General features: G+C 31.1%; 1 protein-coding gene across 1 annotated transcript in view; it reads left to right on the top strand.

Annotated features, from left to right (window-relative positions):
* LOC129222912 (cell adhesion molecule DSCAML1-like) overlaps nt 1-26,990 on the top strand; it is a 58,157-nt gene that overhangs the window by 10,618 nt on the left and 20,549 nt on the right. Inside the window, 12 exon segments of the mRNA XM_054857473.1 lie at nt 3,790-4,083; nt 7,303-7,572; nt 8,596-9,003; nt 10,346-10,507; nt 14,780-15,064; nt 15,790-15,909; nt 17,124-17,297; nt 22,088-22,235; nt 23,773-23,921; nt 24,452-24,583; nt 25,074-25,241; nt 26,426-26,496. Coding sequence (XP_054713448.1) covers nt 3,790-4,083; nt 7,303-7,572; nt 8,596-9,003; nt 10,346-10,507; nt 14,780-15,064; nt 15,790-15,909; nt 17,124-17,297; nt 22,088-22,235; nt 23,773-23,921; nt 24,452-24,583; nt 25,074-25,241; nt 26,426-26,496 — 2,381 coding nt within the window.

Here is a 26,990-nt window from a genome sequence, read left to right as displayed (position 1 = left end):
TTAAGAATGCTAATAAATCAATTCTTCCTAAATAAATGTTTATTGAATGTCTTAAAACTACAGTTTTGAAATGCTGGAAAATAATTTGAATATTTATTAACATTCCTGCGATTCCTTGCGCCATGAAATAAAATAAAGCTCGCTGTCCACACTTTTAGTAACCTATTATATTTATTTGTCAAGTCTTAATCTACGTTGTTTTATAAAATAATTGAAATACAGTGAAACCTGTGTAAGTTGACCACTTGTGGTGCACTACTTTGGCGGTTAACTTATAGAGGTTGAATTACATTTTAAGTTCTAATTCTTTCTAATTCTGTGCCTGAAAATAGGGGTCAACTTGCAAGGGTTTTCAACTTAACGGTTTTTACTGTATTATTCATTTCATCGCACGTATTATCTCTGAATTGGTACACTGTAACAATGTGGGATTATGTGTCGAAACTTATTAGCTAAAAATCAGACCTCAAATTATGAAATGTTCTGGGTGCTGAATTCAATGTGAAACAATGAGCGTGCATGGATTTGTTATTCGCAAAATCATCAAAGTAATTGGACTTGATATTGTTTGACTATTATTTGAGATAGAAAACTTCTCACCAGCAGGTGAAATTTTAAAGAATGAGATGTTTGATTGTATTGCATTAAATCTGAAAAAAAAATGTATTTAATATACTTGAAATACACCGCCAGCTCAGTCAGTTCCAGCCGAGGACAGCAGTTTTGTGTACTCCTATGCCGGGCTGATGAGTGCTAATAAGCACCAAACTGCATTCCTCGGCTGGAACTGACGGAGCTGACTGTGTATTTCATGTATTTCTGCCTTAGCCCTGGCTATAGGGTGTAACTTACTGAATTTAATATACTGGCTGACCACCATATTAAATGGAAAGGCAAATTTCCGGTGTACAGTCGGAAATGAACGCATCTATTAATTTTCAGGGATCCAAGCGTTTGCAGATACATGTTAGCCTCTAATTTAAGCAGAATCACATTCAAATGCGCCAAACACGCTCATCAAATTTTACTTTTCCCCCTCAATCAAATAGACTCGTATCAACTAGACGTTTGCAAATTCCCTATAATCCGTAGTCAAACTGCACCAAGACATCATTATTGTAGAATGATTTGTGCTAAACTACTTTATTCGATTCATAACTATTTATGGGCCATTCTACGCAAAAATCGTCATTTTCTTCTGCACGAGACAGCACATATATTTCATTGAAATTGATACCTTTAAAAAAAAGAATAAAACTTTTTTCTTCTTAAACCACACCTACTTTTGTAACATTTTAATTAACATAATCTTCGTCATCACTCATTGGAATGACTTTTAATTAATTGTATTTGCTGCTTCGTGCAGGACAAAGCGGCGGCTTTTTCGTGGAATGACTTTTCTGGGTACAGAACTCTGGTGTCTTACCCAAATATATATACATACCTAGATCAAAAACATATTGTCACACGATGTTTAAACGATGTCAAAAATTACTGTATAAAAGGATTTTAAGGACATTATATTTTACTATTGATTAAATCCACATTTGAGCTTCCGAATGCTATTTGCACCTGCACTTGAAATATTTGAGTGTCGTGATTTCAACTATGTGTATTTTCTTTCTGAAGCTATAGTTTATAAGAATGATTTAATGAACTGCATTTATAAAAATAAATAAATAAATAAAAATAATAAAAAAATAAAAAAAATAGAAATCTATCGCCTTTTTGAAAACTTCATGTTAAAAATATATCTTGTTCCCAAAAGCGTTTAAATAATAGACCATTTTACATACTCGCGTCCGCGATCTCATACTTTAATACAAACAACATTTTCCTGTTGAGCTTTAAAACCAGATGTCATTTACCAGAATATATTCTCATTTGTCATATCAAGAGCAGTCATTTACCATGTTGACGCACAAGCCTTTCTGCCCGTCTTATTTACTTCCACACCCTGACTTTCGATCTAATTCAATGCATCGGACTTCAATTAGTACTGATTGGAACGACCGAACGTCAGAAAAGTCAATACTGCTCTAGAAATTACATTGAATGTCAATCTGTCGACACCAGCTGCAGTTGTTACGCTTAAGAAGACAAGCGGTTCACGTCTGAATAATGAATTTCTGCTGTGTTAAAGGTTATCCGTTTAATACAGAATTCATTCTCTTGTTCTAAATTAGTTTTCAGAAGTAATATAACTTTGCTAAGTGACACGTATTCTTGAAAATACTTAATCATTTGCGTAGTAAACTTGTTTACTTTTGTCAAAACTGCCTCGAGATTGTCATGATTGATAGAATTATTTAGTTGGGTGATACATACTACGAGCGAAAAAAATATCTGTACAAGTTGAATGTTATTTTGACAGAAAAAGACAAGTTATAGCATATTGACCCTCGTCATGTTTTGCGTATATGCTCTTTAAGCCAGAGTTACACAACTGATGTTTACTAAGCGGAAGATACTTTAAATAGCATATTACAGTCAGATTTATCACAGTGCTTAGTATGACAGTTTCTATTGGTATAATACTACGTGCACCTCCAAAGCTGTCACTCCCCCTTTTAGTTTTGAATTCAGGAAAGTAAAGTTAAAACTTAAATCATGCAACTTGTACTGCGGCGAAAACGTGCATAAAAGAGATTTTCTTTTCACTAAAATGTAAAGCAAAATGTATATAAATCTCCTACATTGGGATTTTCCATTATGGGGTGTGAGAATTTCTTGCACGATTGTAATTTTTTTACCATCAATCGAAACGTTTCCTTTATAATCTTCTTAGTATTTAGAACTAATAATGTATCTATTAAATGTTTTTAAAAAGAGACAAGCTAGGTGCGATGTTTTTTTTTCTTTTTTTTCCCTATTTGCTTTGATGCGTCGTGACTTCGAGTCTTCTACAATATGATTAAAGTGAAAAACCAACGTAAATAAGGCCCATATTCTGAAGAAAATACAGCATATAGCTATTCCGAGGCTTGTAGCCTTGAAATAGCTATATGTGGTATTTTCTTCAGAGTTTGCTTTATTTAAGTTGGTTTTTCACTTTAACTATGGGGAAGTTGCTTTTTTCTCTTCATTTACGTATTTTCGTTCCTAAAAAGTAATCTAAACGTTATTCAGCTGTTGTTTTTATTTTTGCTGCTGACGTCACATGTGAGCTAATCGCTTTAGTTAAAAGATTAAAGTTCCAAACTTCGCTAAATGAGTATTTACTTTAACTAACAGTTTTCGTTCCGCTAATAAATTGCTCGCGGAAAAAATCCTTAAAATGCTATATCTTGCCAGAAAGACAACCACGAGCTCCGGTTCAAGATGACTGTCATCCCTTGTCATGTCACAGGATGAAACATTTAGGTTTAAAAATCAGACATTTTTAACAAACAATTTAAACGAAAATGTTGGGAAAATAAAAATAGTTTATGGGCTCATGTTATTTTTTTTTATATTTTTCTACCAATTTAAATGATTAAAAGTAATACTTTTGACTGAAGGAAACATCTCCATTCTCAAATAAATTAAAAATGGAGTTTTGTGTAACAAATTAGATTTAACTTAACTATTTTCGGTGTAATTACGCTAAAATTAAACTTGTTGATTAATATATCAAAGTTTTTATCTGCAAGCTGCTACTTCGATATGTGTAGGTCAGACTGTAATGAACTATAATTTTCCGACTAACAAGTGTGGTGTTACCACATTAAATAATGCGTCATTAATTGCTAGAAATTTGTGTAACGTGGTTGGGTAAACATTAAGCAAATCGTTTCTGTTCCATTCCAGAACCACATAGTACATTTCCTCCCCGCATCATTGACAGAAAAGCTAATCTGGTCACCAAACAAGGCAGCTCAGTCGAACTTCCGTGTGCAGCGGAAGGATATCCAATCCCTCAAATTCACTGGTTGAAGCAAGATAAGAGCCAAACGATGCGTTCAGTCAAAAACCAGAGGTATCTTCAATTAGGAGGGACGCTTATCATCAGGAGGGCGGAGCCAGAGGACAGTGGCAAATACGTCTGCTACGTCAACAACAGCGTGGCTGATGAGAGGATTGATACCGAACTACTAGTAACAGGTAGGAGTGACACCTAAATTATGGTGTAATTATACAAGTTGTAATATTTTTTTTGAGATTAAAATTACTAGACGTATTTGCAGTATTTATAGTTTTAATATTAACAGTATCACAAATAAATAAAATTAATGTATAAGATTATTATATTTATTTACTTGTACATATATTTTGTACAAATAAATAAATACAATGAGTCTGAAAAGACACATGATAAAAAATTCATAGAAAAGCAACAAACTGGCTTATGATAATGCCGTTTGCGCCTTAATACTTCACAAGTTCAAGAATGTTTTTTGACTTAGTAAAAAATTTAAATAGAAAAATATGCAACTGTAATTAGTAACTGTATCGTCACAGTAAGAAAAACAAATGTCATGTACGGTGTTTAGTCATTATATTAACTAGAAAACAATACATTTCATTACCAGAGTTTAATGTGTGCACCATATAATATTTAAACCACATCTTTATTTTTTTGAACGATGTCTTAAAACATTCTTGAACTTCTGAAGTTATTATGGAGTAAACCGCGTATTCATGCTACAATTTTTTGCTATTCCATGATTTTTTAAAAATATGTCTAGGACTTTTCGTTCACCCTGTAAAAGTAAAAGAAGAATATGGAGCTTTTCGCAGAAAAAGGTTATCTCCCATTCCAATTGTTTTCGCAAATGCGATTTGGTAACAGCTTTTTGATTGCGGCTCTAAGACAACCTGGAATAGTCAGGGAGTTTCAAAAATGTCATCTAAATGGTTGAAACAAAACATGAACAGTTATTGGGTATCGCATTTTCCAATTTTTATTTTGAAGGTATCTACTTTAGCAGCTATATTCTGTGTATCGAGAAAAAACTTTCCGACCACTAGATAGCAATGTTTTTACAAATACGTTGCTTTCATTTTACATCTAAGATTGCTTAACCAAATATAGTAAATTAATTTTTACGTTGCTTTTAGGAGTATTTAATATTAAAAGGAATGCATACTTTTGCTCGTTTGCGTAAACTAAACTAGTTTCATACTCCTTTAAAAAAAATGAATTTTAGGTTAAATAGGTAGACGATTTTACTACGGTAAATTTAGGGAAACTAGTTAACAATCAGTAAATAATCTCATGTTATTCTTCATTTAATTCATTTAGTTAAACTTCTCATTCAAACGAAAGACGTAATTAATAATATTAATTACGTTCGAGGGTAATACATTTTCCTAATTGACTTACCCAAATCAGTTTTGGTTTTCGTTAATTTCTTATATTTACCACGTTGTTCTTTAATCTATGTAGAGAAATTAGTACACCACCTGACCTTTTTGCACTATTATCCAATTTAAATCGCTGACTAAATGTCATACATTGGTAACCATTTCATTCAGATCATCGAGTTACTATGCCCAGAAATACAATTTAATTGCTGTTGTTAGCGCGTATTCAAATATAACACATCCCTTTTGAAGATTTTTTTGTGGTTTGAATTTTTAACCGCCTTCACATGCATTCTTAACCCCATGATCTTAACCTCCCTTTTCCCCCATAACTTCAATCCAACATTTGTGACTGTTTGACTGACAATTAATCTCACGATTTTACAAATTGTTCCAAAAACTGCGGTAATATCATGTTGACCTGTATCACAGCAAATGTGTTTAAATTAAACAAGGACGCCCAAGTTCACAAATGATTTCATTACGAAAAATGAATGGTAACGTACCATGTTGGAATTAAATTTAAACTGAATTAATAAAATAAAAATATGTTCAAAGCATAGTAGAAACTTAAATAAAAAGAAAACACATTTAAAATTTAAAGATAAATTTGACTTATAAATTAATCTACTACCAAAAACAGATGCTAAAAATAAACTCGAAAGAATAGTAATCATCCTAAAAGGTTTGTAATATAAATCCCACGCTTTTAAAATTACTTACCCAAAGTAAAATATTTTGAAAAATATTGGCTCATAGTTTAGAATGGCGTAGAAATTAAACAGATGTTTTTTAAAAGCAAACGAAACTTTCCCAACAGAAAAAGCAAGCGGATAGTGGTTGCTGAATTTGTTCTGTATTTTTAACATCTGCGGATGTCATAGACATATGAAAGCTCCGAATATACCATTAAAACATGAAAGGAACTGTATTTAAACAACAAAACTCAACGCGTATCAAAATATTAAATTACCGCAATGAAAGTATTTAAACCGCAGATATTAAGAAACTTCAGAACTACCGTCTAGTTATACACTGAAATACCCGAATTCTTTGAAGATAACCGGAACAATCATTTTCAGTTCATTAATCTTCTATACACTATAACGTCAAAAACTTCCTTTCGAAGCTTTTGATGCAAAGAAAGAAGCAGCAGGAGAGGTCACAAAAGTAATGAGACTTTTTCTATGGTGCAGAGACCACCTAATGGAGGTTTCTGCGAAGTTTCATTCATAACTATATCATAGAAGGGGGTGACTTTCGCATTACCCTTGCGCATTCAATCCCTTTGGAATATTCAGTTTTTTTTTTCTTTTGAGTAAACATTCATTTTTCAAAAAGTGAGTATTTTTATTTGTAGAGCTGAGCATTACTGAATGTCTCTACGAACCTTAAAGTTGGTACACACCGTTAAAATCGAAAGTTTATTTTGTGGTAAATTGTGTATCTATTGCGTGAGAAAATAAAAGCTTTTTTGTGTGGCCTTTGCCATTTATTTACTAAATTTTGTGTCTAGTTGCTTTGAAAATATACGCCTACAAAAAATTTTCAAAGAAACTTGCTGTTTTTAGAATATGAATGTTAAAAAAAAGGATAATTATTTTTTTTAAATCGTTATCTTAATAAAAAATCAAAATTTGAGGTTTTCGAACTTGAAAGTTAGGAAATGATTGATATCATTTACTACTTTAAGAACACCACTCCGTTATTAGGAAACTTTTCAGAAGGAAATTAGCTTGTTGCATAAGTTTTTTAAAACAATTAATTTGGGATTCGCAGATTTCCGGACGTGTTTCTTCCTTTTAAGTCGATATTTCTGCAAGACAGACCCGTTGTTTCAAAGTCTTTCAGTGGAAGAAGGATGGCAAATGTTAATTAAATAATAATTTTTATTGTGAATGAACTATCACAATACATGCAAAATTGCAAAATTACTTTTATTTTTAACCAGGAGTAGGGGAGGGTTTAAAAATGCATGAGGATTTTATGACTGAATTCATTCTTTTTCGTTTACAGCTCCTCTGAAAGCAAGTATTAGTCCGAGACAGGTAACTGCAGAGGAAGGGGAATCTATTATTTTTAACTGTACCATTAAAGGGCACCCAGTACATTCTGTGACATGGATGAAGAATCTTCACCCGGTTGTTGCTAATAGCAGAATACGATATTTGTCCAGAGACCTTCTTCAGGTGGCCCCCATCATGAGGGAAGACAAAGGCATGTACCAGTGCTTTGTGAGCAACGACTTCTGGATGGCTCAAGGAACATCCGAGCTCAATCTTGGCGGTATGTTATCAATGCACTACGATGTCTAGTAAAGTTTTAATATTAATTGTATTCAAGAACACTAACCAAAACTACTTTGATTCACTAAAATAAAATGTTGGCAGAAAAACATTACTATTCCTTTTAATTGATGCATGATTAAATGCATGATTAAACTATTTTAAACTATTTTATTTTTTTTATCTCTAAATGTGTTTTTTTTTTTTTTTTTGCATTAGCTGGTGCTTTATTAAATTAGTTTAGACACGGTTTATTTTAACTATTTATTTTAATTCAATGCTGAGTATGACTCAAATAGTTGGTTATTGGTTTCCGAGTTATTTACCACGATTTTTTTATTAAATACATGTTATTTGCAATTTTAAATCTAAAACTTAGTGTCTGAGAAAATTGTTATATTTTATCTTAAGTTGTGTTTAATTAAATAACAGAGGTGGGGCTTTTAATTAGGTGTTATCCTTTTAAACGATGTTTTTATGGAATGTCTTTTAGATACTGCTCTGTCTTGTCATCTTGTTACCTGTTTTGTTTTTAAGTATTCATTTTCAAGAACTATACTAGAAATTAAATCTTACATCTTTTTTTTTTAAATACATAATTAAATTAAACTTTTCCATTTTGTCGCACGCAAGACCCATGAAACATTACCATTTTCGTGAAAAAAAATTTTTTTTCTTAAAACAGTTACGCGATTACACTGAGAGCAATTATTTATGCCACCATATGTGTTAACGAATGTTTCAAATCTAAAATGCTCCAGCGCTTGATGGATTTACTGATGTTATGGGTTGAAATAAATAAGCTGATATATTTTGTACAGATCATTTATTTAAATAATTAGAATGAAATGAATTTCAATAGTAAGAATTAAATTACGTTTTTGAATGAAATAACTATTTTCAATTTATAACAACAACAAGAAACAAAAAGCCTTGTAGGAAGCTAAGAGTGAAAAATGTACACTTAATATAACAAATAAAACAATCTTTATGAGTTGAAAGAAAAATATTTCTCTTATTACAGATGATCCCCCAGTACTCGCATATACCTTTCCAGAACAGACGCTAGAGCCCGGGGCTTTCCTCTCCCTAAAGTGTACTGCTACAGGAACACCCCTCCCGCAAATTACTTGGAGCTTGGACGGTTTACCGGTGACAGAAGGCCTAAGGACACGTGTGGGAGATTTTGTGACAAGTGATGGTTTTGTAAATAGTTTCGTAAATATTACACGACTGCAGCCAGAAGATGGAGGAACGTACGAATGCGTAGGATCTAATGATATATCAACAGTCAGCCATGCATCCAGGCTTAATGTGTACGGTCCGCCATTTGTCAAACCTATGAGGAACATTTCCGTTTTGGCGGGAAATACGTTGAATATTCGTTGCCCTGTTTCTGGGTACCCAATCGAAAGAATTATATGGGAAAAAGGTAAGATTATTTTTTTAAGGTTTTTTTTTTTTTTACCTTCGACAAACTTTAAAGCGTGTAAAGAACTTAGTCACGTACTTTTTAAAATTAGTTTAACACATATATATTTTTCTAAATTTTTTAAATAGATCTTAAATGCACTTTTTATAAAGTAATTGCACTCTTAATTAGACTTGTGCTGACGAAGACATATTTAGCTTTGCACAGAAACTATGACATCATGCTGTTTTAAGAGAGTGTTCAAATTTACCTTACGGTTGCATATGAAGTTTTTTAAGCGCTTGTTAAAAGCGTAGGATATTCAGGCATCATTTTGTTTTGTTTAACATACTTAACCGAAATTAGATTGGTCTTTATCTTTTTAACGCTTGTAAGAAAAGATTTAATCCATATTTTTGAGAAGTTAAGTAAAGATGTTTAAACGTTCTTGAATGATTACATCCAAGAATTTTTAAGCACTTTCCAAGATAATACAGCTGCTTTTACGCGGAACAAAATTGCTTTAAAAAGGATCCTCACTAGTTTCTTAACATTTAGTCTAGATAAAGATTATTATCTTAAAAATGTCAAGCATCAAAATTAAATATTATGAATCTGATAAAAATTTAACACAATGAGTTTTAACGTAAAGTCAATACTTAGAGTTAAAAATGTTCACTCCAATATATTCAAAGGCATCTTATCATCCTTTTTTTGTAAAAACATGTAGTTTTAAAAAAGATTGTTTAAAAACAAATATTTTCGCATTAACTAATATTTTAATTTATATTTTTTAACGCTTAATTTATAACAAAAGAGACAAAGGAAATTGTTTTTTTTCTTCCTTTTATTTTGTTTACTTGCTTGAACACTTTAAAAATTCCAAAAACTTCGAAATATGTAGCATTTCCGAAAGCATGAACTAAGTTGAAATAACAACTTTAAATTGTAAGAAAATACAAATTGTTTCTGCAAAACGCAGTTTGAAAATTGTAGAGAGAATACCAAAAACGGAAACTTCCGATGAATAACATAACAATCACCATGCAAAAGAATTGAGACAAAAAAAAAAAAAAAAGAAGTTATTTATCTTAAGCATCAGAACCCGAAGACGATATTTATTTCGAATCCCTTTGAAAATCCTAAGCCCATGAAAGAAACTCAGCTCAAATATTTGCATGCGTCTAACTCGAAGCTACTGCTTTAATAAGCAAAAGTTGAACACGGCGAGTAACGGCAAATGCAAACAAATGAAGGGCCCCACAACGCAGATAATAGTTCACTTAGGTAAATCTGCAAAAGCATAAGAAGGAACAGTGGAAGCAACGCTTACCTTCTTCTTCTTCTTTTTCATCTTCCTCAGGCGAGAGCAAACTTCCACAGAACCGGAGACAGCAGGTTTTTCCAAACGGCACATTGATCATCAATAACGTGGATCGGAACAGCGATGAAGGCACCTACAGATGCATCGCAGAGAACAAAGAGGGTGAAAGTGCCTTCAGGGATGTCGGAGTTAAAGTCCTGGGTAAGTCGATTTTTCAATCAACATGCTGCCAGGAATCAATTTGCAGGTCGGTTTCGGCGAAGACATGTTCTTGATGTTGAGGGAAGATTTAACTTAGGGCTTGTTATTTTAAATAGCTAAGTCCTTGCAAAGTTAAAAGTTACTGGATTTACTCGATCACTTGGAACTTAAAAAAATAGTAATGACGACAATACTTTAGTACATTTGACTTGCAACATTTTTATGGATTCAGTTTTCTTGCTTTGAATTTTCAACAGTTTTATTTTACTTTTTTTTTTTTTTTTTTTCATTTCCTTTTTATCGATAAATAGTTTAAAAGCTAAGTGTATACATCTGATTGTGTGTGTGCATTTTGGAAATGTATACTAGTCTATGAAACTAAGAATATGAAAAAAAGCAAGTTTAGGTTTTTTTTCTTTATTATTATTTTTTTATTTTATTTTTTCATTTATTTTATTTCATTTATTTAATTATTTATTTTATCATTATCACTTGCGGAAAAATGTAGAAGCTTATGGGTTTTTTCTAAAATTCAAAACAACAGCAAACATTGTTTGAAGTAGACTTTAAAATTTATAATGTGTAATGCAAATGTATATCTACTTTGTAAGAAAAGGGAACACAGAAAGAAGTATCTTACTGCTACATCAATAGTTAATTGTAAGTATATTACGCAATTAAAATATAATAATATTAAAATATAAATATTTATTTTTTTTTTTCATTTGTTTCATCAAAAGTATTCGGTTAGCAAGGCTAATGACATGAATCACCCCTTTCCGGATGTATCTTGGTAAATCATGAAAAACACCGTACCGTTAGTTTCTATAATTCTAGTAAACATATATTCTGGTGGTATTTTCTGCAATTTTCCGATTTTTAAAAATGTCACTGCGGTTTAACGCTTTCAAGTCCGTCCAACGTGTTTTTTTTTCTTATTAAAATGCACAAAAAATAAAATAAATATGTTATCTTGTAAAACAGGATTTAAAAAAAAAAAGAAAAAAAACACGACGTTACAACTCATGCTTAGCAATTTATTAGTCAACCAAATATGACATTAACCAGTACGTCAATGTGCATTTTTTGGAGACAGAACACCCATACAAACAAATACATTAGTTTTAATTATTTTAAAATTAGAAATTATGGCTTCCATGCGTACGAACCTGTGAATTGTGCATTATAGCACTGCGAACTATATCAGACTTGACTTTTGTATTAATTTATTCGTTTTTAAGGCACCTCTGAATTTGTTGAGAGTAAGGAGTCAACAATTCCAAACCTAATCAAAAATAAAACCCCTTTTAGAAGCTCTCTTCATAAAAATATAAAGTACATTTAGTACATTATTATAAATCTACTTACGAAGACAGAATTTTTTTTCAATAAACATTCAGGCAAAAAATATAAGCTTATAAAAATAGTAATAATAAATAATTAAAATAAAAAATAAGCAGCTCATCAAATTAAATAACTGTTATTTAAAAAGGGCTTTTGCAGTTCTTCAAATTGGGTATATATATGAAACTCATTTTCCTTTTTTTTTTCTTTTTTTTTTTCGTTGGCTTTAAAAAAAAATAAATAAGTAAAATAAAATAAATTAAAAACCATTAAGAAAACTAGTTCACTAAAATAAATAATTCCGTTTTCAAATTTAAAAATAATAATAATAATGATAATGATAATAATCTTAAATTTCAGAACAAAAAAAAAAGGTCCAACAAGCATTTTTATGCAATCAACAAATTTATTTGTACTTTGAACTCACTCCATCTAATTTTCGTCAATGCTAAGTCTATGAAAAATGGTCGTTCGATTTTTGTTATTAAAGTTCATTCTAAGTTTTGAAACAGAAAAACAAACTATACCAAAGCAGAGTCCGCACGATGATATGTTTTTTTTTTGGTTAGTAATGAATTTAATATAATGTTATTAATGTGTAATTATTTGAAATTGAAAAGTTTTAAATTATATCATATAGGCGTTTATGTTACTTTAATTGTTTCAATTGCTCAAAGCGTACCCTTCAAGATTGCTTTTTTTTTTTTTTTGAGGGGAGCATAGATTTTTCCAACAAAGCTTTGTTTCAAGACACAGTATTTCAGTTCAGGATTATTATTTGCCTTAAAATTCTCCGTAGGAGCTAATCTCAATGTTGAACTGTTCAAAACCAACAAAAGAAAATGGCAGAAATTAAAATATAACTTAGGCAATACCGTAAACGTGGACTACTATGGCCATCTGGTCCTTCTTTCGCCCAAATGGAGAAAAAGATAAGACGTCCTTTTTAGACTTCCAGAAAGAAATGCTTTTCAGCATATTTTGACATAATCCACTCGAGAGCATCACCAAGCACTCAATTTTGTGTACCAAGCAGTTATATAGCTCTGGTCAAAAAGCAACCTAGTGGTTCTGCGTTCCTTGTGCTAATACGTGCCTTTATAACCTCTCAAACTTCTCCATGTGGAAGCAGTTTTACACCAGCTAATAGTTTTTTAAGTGCCAATGTATGAGCATTATTTAATACTCTGTACCGTAGTATAGTTGTACTTCTCGATTTGTTTAGTTTTTTTTTTTTTTTTTTAATTAGCAATGGCAACATATCTCTTAACATAAAAATTACGACCTACTTTGGCCCAGCACAAAGAACTTGAAAAAAAATCCCTCTAGAGAGATTTGGAAACGTAAAGAATGGCTAAAATTAAGACTTTAAACAGGAAAAACACAAGAACATACCAGGAATTCTCGACAACGGATAAAGAGAGAGATTGTAGACTCAATTCATCAGGGCTCAGTTACATGACTTTTATCATGGAAGCTGAAGAGGAATTAAAAATCGCAAGAGGTTTAGAAAAAGGTTTACCCAGTTGCATCTAATTCTTATAAATAGTATTGTTAAATGTGTTGGAAAGTTTACGGAACTACAATATTGTAGAATGGAATGAGCTCAGGTTTCTAAAGTTAGCTTTTCATGCGAGAGAAGAAGGAGCTAATGCTGAGAGCATGGAACATACCAATACATTTTGTAAGTGACCGAAAATCTTAACAAAAAAAGCGTTATCTTAACAAAATTATTCAACCTCTATAACTGATGAAAAGGTGATTGTTCTCCGTCGGTAATTTCTGAGACAGTAACTTCGTATGCACACATATTTAAAAAAAAAATCCTTAAAACAAATATGTGTGAATCAAACTTCGTGTAAAATGCATTTTTCTTTCAAATAAATATTTTTCCATTTGAGCACGTCTTTCTTTGACTCTAATTAGTTCTACAATGATTTTAAATAAGGAAAACCACTTTGGGTCAAAGTAATCCAAACGCAAGAGTAACATTGGACAAAAAAAAAAAAAACAATAATAAAGGATAAAAATGATTGGAAATAAACTGATTACCATTCAAAAATTAAATTAAGAGATATCTAGATTTGTAAAACAAGTTTCCACTGCTTAGAAATATGAATACAGTGAAACCTGTGTAAGTTGACCACTTGCGGTGCAATAATTTAGTGGTCAACTTAAGCAGGTGGTCAACTTCTAGAGATTTAGATATGTGACATAGATTTAATTTTCTGCCTGAAAATAGCGGTCAACTTAGACAGGTGGTCAACTTACAAGGGTGTGAACTTTACAGGTTTTACTGTAGTTACAACATTAATGAGAAAACAATGAAAAAGTTCAAAAATCTGGGCCCAAGTAGCCCGCGTTTACGGTATCGGTATGTCAGATCGGTTTGTCAGAGATCCTTCGAAAAAAATGATAAAAAACGTTTTATAGATCAAAGTGGTCCCCTTAAAAAATTATTACGGGAGGCCAGACAGACTGACAGACACATTCAGATTTAAAACCTTCTATTCAGATACTTTATTTTTGGAATCTTTTCGTCTACTTAATTTGTTTTAAGCCTTTTTGAAACTGTATAAACACGATATATAAGGTCTTCTTTAGTGATTTTTTGCCTTTTTAAAACTTCTGCAGAAAGTAAGCAAAAAACGAGAAAAAGTTGAAAGTGTATTGACAAGTATTTTTACTTTGTATTCTTATAACAACATCTTAAACCTAAGTGCATATGAAGCGCATTAATATTTTAAAATGGGACTATGTTAATTTACCTTTAAATACATGATTGACATGTTGTAAGGGTTAATTTTTAGTTCTCTCAGTAAACAGACATGTACACACACGTAATTTGCGCGAAAAAAATCTTTAATGCATAGTTTGTGAATAGATAATATGTTGCAGACGTCACTTTTAATGATATTTTGCTTATAGTTGCTCCTGTGATCAATCCATTCCACTTCCCACCAATTTTGAAAGAAGGCAACAGAGTGATTATTACTTGTTCCGTTATGGACGGTGATTCTCCCATTGTTCTTAGCTGGTACAAAGACAACCAACCTCTAATGGATAATAACAACATTGTTGTGGAATCAGCTAATGAATTTATGTCTACGTTGTATATGAAGAGAGTCACTTATGAACACAATGGGAATTACACTTGCGTAGCTTCAAACAGAGCAGATATCGTCAATTACACAGCTCCCATGGTTGTAAATGGTAAGTAAAGATAAATAATCTGTAACATTTATAAACGTTGTTTTTACTATAGAATTTGAGATAAATATAATTTTTAAGCTTCTGTAAAAGTCATGATATTTTTTATTTTTGTCAGAGAAAATGTTTTTTATTTATTTATTTATTTTTTTTGAAGAAAACTAACGGACATTTTTGATGCAAAAAATACGTATTTTGTAATATTCAACACGAAATAATCACTGTAAAAACAAACTTTTCCCGTGGAATATTGTATTCTTTAGGCAGCACTCAATGGTATAATGTAATTTTCAAAATACATTTTGAACGATTAAAAAAAATGTTAAAAGCATGGTAACTGACTGACATACTTCTTTTTAAAATGTCTGTCAGCTATCATGTTTTTATTAAATATTTGAAAATCATCAAAAATGTATTTCAAGAATTCAATTACACTATTTAATTCAGCTTAAAAAGTACAATTTTAAAGAGCAAAATATCGTTTTCACAAACACATATTTTGCGCTAACTGTTACAAAATACGTATTGTTTTGCATCAAAAATGTCAAACAGTTCCCCGTGGAATTGCCCATATGACAGTTATATAGGATTCAGTAATTGTCTTTTCTTTTTAGTGCCGTCATTTATTTCAGTTTTAATCTATACCTAATGCTTATTGCATATAAGTTACACATTATTTATGATGTAATAATAAATACGCTGTGGTACATTTTGTTTTCTATTTTAAGTTCCACCTCAATGGAAAATCCCACCTGCTGACAAATCTGTAGTTGTTGGTCAAAATGTAGTTATTGATTGCCAAGCTGATGGATTTCCTCAACCAAGGATATGGTGGGAAAAATCAGAAGGTATGTTTCGATTTCAATGAAAAAACACCTTGCCAATGCCATTATTACTGGGTGAAAGGAAGAAAAGGGGAGAAGAATACATGAGAATAATACATGAAGAATCTGTCTGCAAAATAGTTTTAGGCAGCTGTGCAAATTCTAACATTTTTGATTCTGAGTCCGAAATTGACATGATTTGTTAGTTAACACTTTTATTAATTTCTGTTTTCTCTGCTCTTTCTTCATCAATGCAGTAAAATTCACTTATAAAGAGTCCTGACGCAATAAGGAAATCAAAAATACTTTGTTAATACAACGTTAAGCCTATGAGATAAACTCTGCTAAATGGGACAAATATTTTTACGTTTCAAAACGCGTCTACCGGTACATTGCACGTCTACTGATTTTCAACTCAGCTTATCCTTTTTCGAAAAAGAAAAAACCACTACAATTCCAAAGTCAACGGAAATCAATTTATATTTTAAAATGTGAAGTGAAGAACCGTTTGAAAATTACATATTAACTGGGGTCAATGCTATTACTTCCTATTGTAGCCACAATTGATGTTTGGACGTTAAAAAAAATGATGAAGGCTCCGACAATAACAACAAATGTAAAGTTTTTTTGACTGAACCACCCTCAGCAATTTTTGCACTTTATTCGAAGTCAAGGAGTGAACGATGATGTTTTATGGGGCCATGTGTATGTCTCAAAATGAGTATATCTCAGAAACCAATAACACGAGACAGATACAATAATTCAGCTCACTGCAAATTAACCAACTTCTTTGACGCTGTATACATATAAAACAACAAATAAATCAAGTATGTATGTAGTGCTATAATTTTTGTGTCATTAACCCGTATTTTACAAGTACTCAATGACAACGAACCAATATCAAGGTTATTTCGCGCTTGTCATATAAGCGAATTTTTCTGTAATATATTTGTTATTTTAACAAAAATTTTAATTGCGAAACCATTACAAGAATGCAACGTACTTTTATGCTTGAAAATGTAAGGAATGCAATTGATAAACTCCCAGAAATAATAGTTTTAAAATTACACATCTTCTGTCTCGGGAATGAATACACTGCAGCCGAATAAATCTTTATCTCAGCTCCCCTTTTATACCAGCATTGGCAATGCATTAGAATCAGAAGATCAATTGAAGCCATTGTAGCACATTGATTCTAACGTCAACGCTGGTCACGGCTATCTATTTCTCCTTTGCAGAAGCGGGGCCCAGAGACTACAGGACAATCATCAGCAACTCCCACATTCACGCCTTAGAGAACGGATCGTTAATGATTCGGGAAGCAGAACAGAGCGACGCAGGATTCTACCTTTGCCAGGCAACCAACGGCATTGGATCTGGATTGAGCAAAGTCGTTGAGCTTACCGTGCATGGTGAACATTTTTGAATAATTACTTAGTGATATGTTTCATTTTTCTTTTCATTAATAAATTAATTTAATTAAAAAAACCACACGTTAGTTTTAGTTTGTGGCATGCAGACTTAAGTTATTATCTCAAATTTTGTTAATCATTAACACTCAATAAAACTCGCGGACAAAACAGCACACAAAATGCCGCGTGCAGTGCTGTATGATCCCATTATTAATTTTTTGCTTAATGCTAATTGTACGCATAAGTTTCAACAAAAATAACTTATCAATTTGTAAATACGTATTTTTGCACGCAATAACATAGATAATTAATTTGATTACTAAAACATTAGAAATATTAGTTTGATTACTAAAATGGTTTATAAAAAAACTTACTGTATTGAAGAAAAAAAGGAACGAAATAAGGAAAAAAGCTGAAAAAACACTTGATGCATATTAAATTTCAATGAATTTTTCACAGACATAATTAGAGTAAACTTTGCAAGTGAATTCTTCACATTTAACACAAGAGTTTTTTTTTTTTTTTGCCAACAGTTGGATTTGGCGTTTAGTTGCAGATGGCTTCCCAAAACATTAACACGGTTTCCCAACTACTGACCGGTACTCTTGACAGAAAACACTTATGAATTAAGCTACTTAATATCTGGTTAACATCAGTTGAATTTACCACTCAAAAATCGAAAGTTCAAGTTGAATGGGGTGACTGGACCAATCGCGAGTTCTCCCGGGCTAATAACAAAGGAGTCAATTCAACTCGGTTGCGTACCTTTCGATCGAATTCTATCTACCTGTACAGTAGCAGGACATTTTTTTCTGAATAGAACAAAGGAAATTTTTGGCTTCGCTATTGCTAGATACAATTGATTGTATTTGATTCGATTAAATTTCGTCAGAGTTAAATAAACAGTTCCGTCTTGAGTTATACGGTCACAAGAGTGGTGCATGTATATTACCAGACATTTTCATGGGGGAAATAGTGTGTCTTGTAAGCATTTCTACATCAAAGGTAGTAATAAGGAAAATATAATGATGAATCTGTTATCAGTGTATCAGAGTATTACAAATATACCCTACTAACACTAACTTAATGATGCAACAAACAAGTATCCTTATATATTTTTTTCTGTAGCCTGTTTTTTGTTCTTACGTGAGATCTTCCTCATTTCTTGATCGATTCCTTTGATTTACATCTCATTTTAAAGTTTATAGTGCTGGCTAATGACGAAAAATAGACCCACGGTCTAAAAATATTTTTTTTTCTGTCAAAAAAAACCTGTTTTTTAAAGCACCGGACTGAGGTTTTCAGTTAAATTTATAAGTTTAACTTGTCCTGTTCCCGACAGAGCTGAATAACTCGATCGCCAGAGCGTTCGACTGGTAACCAGAAGAATGCGTGTTCGGATTCAGCCGGATGATCTGCATCAAAAAATTAGACTAATATCAGCATGCATGAATGACATGCATGCTCATGAACACTTAAAAACAATAAATAACACAAATAACGCACTATTGAGGCAATAGAGTAAATGAGATGAAACGCTCCTTGCAGTTACGAAAACTTGATGCAACGTGTAGCTAATTAAATGCTTAATAATTTTTTGTTCAAAAAGCTTAATAATTTTTTGTTCAAAAGAAAGTCGTATACTGAAATGCAGATTATTCTAATGAGTTTTTGACCCTTTGTACAAAAAAAAAAAAAAAAAAAAATCTACCCGAAATTGAAATTTCACTTTTCATTTAGTTAAGCTATGAATGTTTATTAGAATACGAAGTAGAACATTAAAATTACTAACATCTTAATGGGTAAAATATCATTCTTTTTTTTTTTTCCTTCGAAAAAAAAAACAAAAACAAATAGCCAGTCACATTTTTACTACATTCGAAAAGCTACCCTTTAAAAAACGAACTTCGTTCAACTGATTTTTTTTATTTTTACCGTTCGGTTAAATGATGAACACGTGCTGCCACGGTTCAAGCAGCCTGCGATAACAAATTGTATAATTTTTTAAAAGTTAAAACATTTCTCTTTATATTATATTTTATTTCTGTGGATTATTATTCTGTCGCTATAAGAAAAATTTCTTATTTCTTGAAGAAATCCTCCCCCCCCCCTCATTTTCATGCTTTTGGGGCCGACTAAAGACGAAAAATATGTCTCCGATTAAAAAATCAATTTTTCGAAACGGCCCATGCTTTTAAAGCTTATCATGCTGGCTTAATGACATAACATAGACGCATGTTTTTTTTTTTTTTTCTTTTTTTTTTTTTTTGACAAAAAGCTTTTTTGCTGCATTTCATTACACATTGCTACAATGAATGGCATTCGAAAACGAAGGCACAACTGCTCGGTTAGTTGGAGTGTCATGCTGTTAATCAGAATGGCGCCAATTCAAATCCGTGTCAAAAAATATGTCTTTAATGTTTCTTTTTCTTTTTTCGTCAAAGGCTCAGGTAGGCAGGACTGTATTTGTCACAACCCGTTTTTTCACATGCACAATTATTGCTTTTTCACGAGTCACTCAGTCACACTTTTAATGATATTCATGTTTACATTGAAAATACGTACAACCAAAAAGTGAGCGATGATCACATTATCAGAACACAGTATTCATCGAGGTTTTGGTGCTGATGTCTTCAAATTACATGCCTTCTTTTGTGCGTGTATTTTTTTCCGTTTACTTTAATCCGTTTACATTTTTCGATTTTTCTTCACAATGTTCTTTCTTTGAAATTTTTAAAAAGCGAAATGCCACATGAAACGATTTGAAGGACAATACGGAGTTCTGCACGGGTCAACTAGTTTTATTTTTCCTTTCTGTTTGATTTACTAAATCTTTGGATTTATATACAAACTAAATGAAAACATGATTTTGGAAATAAATTCATTTAAAAGACTTTTTTTTACATGATCAAAACGTTTGTTCGAATTCGTTTACTTACTTGATAAATTTCAAATTTACTTCCATCACACAATCTGACACACAGCCGTTTTATGTGATTTTCCATACTCTAGTTTTTATGTTGGGCAATAATTCAAATTATCTCTACGTAATTTCTTGAATACATTTAGTCATTTAAAAATTCAGCATTCTGGCTTAATTGGAAAAAAGATAAATGTGTGACGACGATCTCAATATTTGCTAATTGACACAATGGAAAACCTTCGGAACCTGATGACAAAGCGTTATATTAATTAACATCCATTTCTAATGAACTTGTATAATGATAAAAATTGAATGCATGTTTCTGATTATATCAGTTAAATTCACAGTTCATTATACATAACGTATTTAACATCATGGTTGAGAAAATCAATAAACGTTATTTTTGTCGGTATACATAATTTCAGTCCTATTTCAACGATAACGTTTATAATAAAGATATTTTGGAACTGTTCTTGCAAGTATAGTATTAAATGAACTTACTTTAAATTGGAATGCATTATTCAATTTACATTTACATTACAGCATTGACTGTAATCACAGAAATTTACACACAAAAAATGCATTACGTATGATAATAAAATACTTCTCGAGATAAAACATTTATATATTTTAAATGTTGGAAACATTTATTCTAGTTTTCAGTTTCTAATTGAATGTATATTTATTCTAGTTTTCAGTTTTAGGTAAACAAACAATGAAATGCATATTTATGTAAAACATTAATTAATTGTGTATTTTATGTCTCTAAATAAACTGCTGAATATGTGATTTGTAAAATTTGAAATACAATTACAGTTAAATAATAAGTATAATTTCCAGGTTTAAGTGATATCCTTATGTGATGAACACCTGTAAACCACATGATATGACACATTTATTCACAATTAAAATGCTGAAACATTTGAGACAAATAGTGCAAAAGCTAGTTTAATATTTTGTTTAACTATAGGAGAGAAAACATACATTTTACTCTCTGCCCACTTAATTTTTACACAGGAATTTATTTTCGTTTAAAAAATCTTTGCTGTTAGACTTCACTTTTATTTATTTATTTTTTTAATAGCAGTATTGCCTAAAAACTAAAGAATGAAATGGAGCTGATTTTGAAATAAACTGTTTTTTTATCATTTCGGATTCAAATTTCAATTCAATTCATGAGGTATTTTATTTGTTGCCTTGTTTTAGCCCGCAAAATCAAAAAAGTGTTTTTTTTTTCTATGCAGAATATTATAATGTTCCTGGAATTACCCATGCCGTAATGATTTGTTTCTGCTCTGTCATACAATTAACTGAAGTAAGTCTTACTGCGTGAATGTAAGATATATTATGACATTCAATTATGGTTTAGTTCCCTCAAAAGCAAAGGCGGCGCTCTATACTATCATGTTCAGCACAAACGACGTTACCTGCAATTTTTTAAAAACTGAAGAACTATTATTAGATGGTTCATTGTAATACATTTTACCTAAATACACTGTTTTGTGGTCATTTGTGTTTGAGACACATCGAAAAATATCTAAAAAGAGAGCATTTGAATAACAAGGGGGGGGGGGGGGTAATTTAATCATTAATTTCCCATTTTGAGCTCATATGCTGAAACTACTTTGTGCTTAGCACGTCAGTTGTAGATTTTTTTCCTTCAGAAGTAAATTTTGTGCGGAAATACTCTAAATTTGTCTAATTTGTAAAATTTTACACTCAATTTTAAAGAAGCACTGGAGCTGAGCTCCCGTGCGAATTAAGGAATCTCTTCAGTAAGTTTTAAACGCTCTTTTTTTGTTATGCAAAATGCATTAGAACCTCTTGTTTTGTTTTTAAACCTAAGATACGTTTTCATATTTTTTAGTGGCTGCGTATTTTAAGGGAAAATTTGTCGTTCAAACCTTAAAAAAAGGTGACAGTGCAAATCTGTTTTGTGAGTCATTTGGTGAACTTCCAATCACCATTCTATGGAGTAAAGACAGACAAGGATTTGATCCCGGAACTGATCCAAGGTAAGTCAAGTATTTTTCTTCATTTTCTTTTTCTTTCCATTTTAAAAAGTTTCGATCGTTTTACCAAATCATTATTACATTATAATTACTATTATTACGAAAATGCTGAAATTGTGTGCAATGCAGTCCACAGTTTGAACATATTATGCATGCAATATTTCAATGAAAATTAGACATAATTCAGAGCTGCGGAGTCAGATAGAAAATTTCCATTTCCTATTCCTGAAAGTCCAAAGTCTTCAACATGATATCCTGTATCCCAAATTTATTTTAACTCCGATTTTCATCACTCTGACTCCGACTCAGAGGTCATGGTAGAGCTTTGGTCTAGGATAAATGACCAGCTTCGATTATTTGAACTTTAAAACAGCCAACTTCGAGTCCGTGTAACTGTTTAAAATAATATATAAATAAACATGTAAATAAGTTACAATGCAAATGACACACCGTAATCCAAGTGATATGCTTGACGAATGCTTAATTTAGGAATTCGACGCAAATAAACTTCGACAACGAATGCTTACTTCAAAAGTGAACCAAAATTTTACTTTAAAAAAATAATATCTTTTTTTTTGAAGCAAAACCTTTTTTAAAACATTTTTTCCCTGCTTGCAAAAGATTTTTTATTAAAAACAAAATATCATATTTCCTTAACATATACTTAAACAAAAAAAAAAGCTTTAACCGTTAATAATAATATTTTAATAAACATAAAGCAAAAGAAAGAGAGCAAAATCAATATTGATGTTGGTTGTTTTCACCAACAAAATTAATTTTTGCTTTACCGTTTTAAACGAAACCTTGACACGAAAAAAAAAAGCAATCACTGAAGCAAAAGGAATAAACTTTAAAAAGAAATGTCGACAGATAAATGGATGCATTCATTGTTGAACCACATACTTCGATTCTCGATTTCTAGGAATACCCTATTCTTGTTGGCAGTTTGATTTGTCTTCCCATTACTCTTATTTCTTGATTCAAGATAACAAAGAAAAGAATTCATACTTTTGGCACTGATTCAATGTTAGAAATAAGTTGGTCTACTGCTTAAAACAAATGGCTGCAATTCTTACAACTATGGTCTACAATTTTTCTCTTATCTATCTTTCGTACTTTTTTTTTTCAATTTACGCTCTTCGTACCCAATCCTTGGAGAATAATTGTGTTTATTTTTCTACACTTTTGATCAAAGTAAAAAAAAAAAAAAAAGAAAACGTATTATTTCTGAAAACACTTCAAATTTATTTCTGATAGCACCTGTTTTGCTATGTTTTGGCGGGGATTTGTTTTAGTGGTTTTGTAAATATGTCCATTCCGCAAAAGCATTGAACTTTTTTAAACTAAAATGATAAGAAAAGGTAGTCCAACGGTAGTGATTGATTGTTCTTCATTTTGAATTGTTTTTATATATATATATATATATATATATATATATATATATATATATATATATATATATATATATATATATATATATATATAATATATATATATAATATATGCAATTGGTAGTAATGCATTATTTTTTATGTCAAAGGTATGAATCAACAATAGAAAGCAGAACAGATAGCGTTATTTCTAAGGTATCCGTTCCTGCCATTGATAGAAGAGATTCAGCACTATTTACTTGTGTCGCAACTAACGCCTATGGTCAAGACGACACAAATATACAGCTCATTGTCCAAGGTAAATGTCCTCCCGAAATAATTCACCACCATACACACACACACACACACACAAACAGAGTTTTCACTGCACTCTAAAAACTGATAAGTAGTTGTGCTGCTGCTAATCATTGAAGTTACATTAATGCTGTGCCTCTAATATTTAAATATTTGTCAGTATCCCTAATTCAAGGGTAAATCATAAGATTTTCAATATTTGACATTGAATATGCTCTATTCAAGAAATAAAACAACTAATTTATTGAAAATCTAATGACTGACACAAGCAGAAAATAAATGTATCCTGAATTATTCAAGCGGTTTATTCTGGAACTAGAAAAGTTCTGTCAACGTTTAGACATTTAGTGAAACAATGGTCAAATGCATATGACAACATTCTTTACTAGTTAATCAAATACTGACTATTCTTCCATTCTTCTTTTATCCGCTTTTTAAATAGCAACTATTTGAAATAATATATCAATTAATCTGAATGTCTTAATCTTTGTTTTTTTTTATATGATAAAAATGCCTTTTTTCATCGCGGTTTAGAGCAACCAGACAGTCCGAGCAACATTCTGGCTGCAGAAATTGGGAGCCGTGATATTACCATAAGGTGGACTCAGCCTTACACAGGAAACAGCCCAATACTTTCCTACAAAATTCAGCATAAATTATCATCTGGTAAGCATATTAACTCTTGCTTTCTGAACACCTGTATAAATTAGAGATCGGTAATTTATTTTAAAAATTAGAGTACATAGGAGTCCATTTTTTTCTAGTGACTCATTCCTGATATTATATTAAATTACATATGTAACCTTGTTTTAAAGCAATAGTAGTAAAATCCAGGGATGATACCAATATTTATTGAGCTATCTCGGTTTTCATAAAAAAATTATTGCGGTGAAATATCAATATAAATAAATAAATAAATAAATAAATAAATAAAGATCAAAATAATTTCCTTGAAAACTCTATACGTGAATAATCTTTTTAATAGATACCTAATAAATGAAATTGTTTAGTACCTGATTGTATTTTGTTGCAAAAAATCTTCCTCTAAGCATTGCGAATCTTTCTCAAATTGCTTCTAAATTTATTTTTTTCTGCATGCTTAATTTTCAAGTATTTGTTTCGTTCAATTATGTACGTAACATTAGTTTATTTGTAGAAACATGGGGAGATGGCGATCGAACAACTACAATTTCTGGTCGGGACACAACTGCTATCATAAGAGGACTTAAACCTGTCACCAGTTATCATGTTAGAGTACTGGCTGAGAATAGCATTGGATGGAGTGAACCAAGTACCGCAGTGCATATAACAACTGCAGAAGAAGGTGATTGCTCCTGAATAATAAATGCGTCCTCTTGTTCTTGTTGCATAATTAAATATACTACGTCTCGCTGTTCTTGATAATTTTTTGCTTCTTTTATAATAAAAAGTCAGTCCATTTTGGATTTTATAAATGGCTAGTAAAATTATTTGGCATTGCAATAGATATTGACCTAAGTTAGGCTTGAGTTAAAATGAGAAAGAAAAACCTTCCTTATACAACCTAATCAATAATCTTCCTATTGTTCCTAGAACGTCTATCTGTTCTTGATAATTTTTTGCTTCTTTTATAATAAAAAGTTCAGTCCATTTTGAATTTTATAAACGGCTAGTAAAATTATTTGGCATTGCAATAGATATTGATCTAAGTTAGACTTGAGTTGAAATGAGAAAGAAAAACCTTCCTTATACAACCTAATCAATAATCTTCCTCAAACTAGATTAAAATAAAAAAAACATAAGTAGTACAGAAAAAGAAAACAGCATTACCGCTTCATTTCACTGATTTCGTAAGTGCAGACCCCCTTGATGCCCGTCTATGCATTCCCATGTTGATAAACAACTTAGTTATAACTTTTAATTTTTATTTTTAGTCACATAAGAATAATTAAATTAAAACAAAAAATGAATAGATGTTGACTATGATAAGAATAAAGAGTTTAGTTACTAAACTAAAAATGAATCAAATGTTTCTATTTATTTTTCGGAACAACAATGACCTCACTCTGACTGTTTACATCACAGAGCACAATTAACTGAAGGAAACGTCTAAAACACTAATTGATCAAAAATTGAAAGTAAAAAATAGATAAAACGAAAAAGGCCAATGCCATTTTTAACTGATGTAACTATTGCTATGCAAAACTCTAGATAAACAATTCAAATGCAGTAGGTCCGTGTTTCAGTGCATAAACTAAGTAAAGAACGTGGATTCTCTACTTCTATAAAATATTAAATTTTTAATATTTCCAAGAACTATTAAGCAATATTTTTCAACTCAGTAACGGAAGCATTTCATGAGAAAGGTCCATTCTTTTGCCTTGAGAAGATTCGAAGGTACAAAATTAAAGAAAATTTGAAAATACTTCTCTACTCTAGAGACCTTATTATCACACTTTGTACATTAATGATCACACCATGTGTTTCCAATATCTTACTGATTTACATACAGTTTTACTCCTTACTTAGCACCTGAAGGAGTACCAACAGCTGTGCATGCAGTAGCTTCATCATCTAACACAGTTCATGTATCATGGCAAGTAAGTTTAATAAGTACTATTCATTTTAATGAAACGATTTTATTAATTTTCGATGAACAGTTACGTTAAGCTAATTAGCGAACTTTGATAATCGCCATCGTAGAAGTATATGTATAATACAAAATTTACAAGTTTACTATCGAATAGATCTAATCTGAACGGCAACTTCTAAATTTAAGTACGAGAATGACTCAGTTTATGTATTTAAAATGCTACTGATCTACTGGTCAAAATGTTTACTGATATCTATAAGTACTACATATGAATAAGGTAAAAACAGGTTTTAAGCAAGGAAAATCTTTGAAGAAAAGTAGAAGTTTTGCTTAAAGAAAACTTATTATCATAGACTGTGGCTTCATTTGAAATTCGGTTTTGAAAATATAGTTTAAGAAAATAAAATTTATATTGTTAAAATGTGATTGATAACACAGCTCATGTGGCATAATGTAATATATCTCATATTTAATCAATCTTTTCAGTAATCATTAATGTCA

This window comes from Uloborus diversus, chromosome 5 (assembly GCF_026930045.1).
Source record: "Uloborus diversus isolate 005 chromosome 5, Udiv.v.3.1, whole genome shotgun sequence".
NCBI lineage: Eukaryota > Metazoa > Arthropoda > Arachnida > Araneae > Uloboridae > Uloborus > Uloborus diversus.
This window is presented reverse-complemented; position numbering and strand designations above follow the sequence as displayed.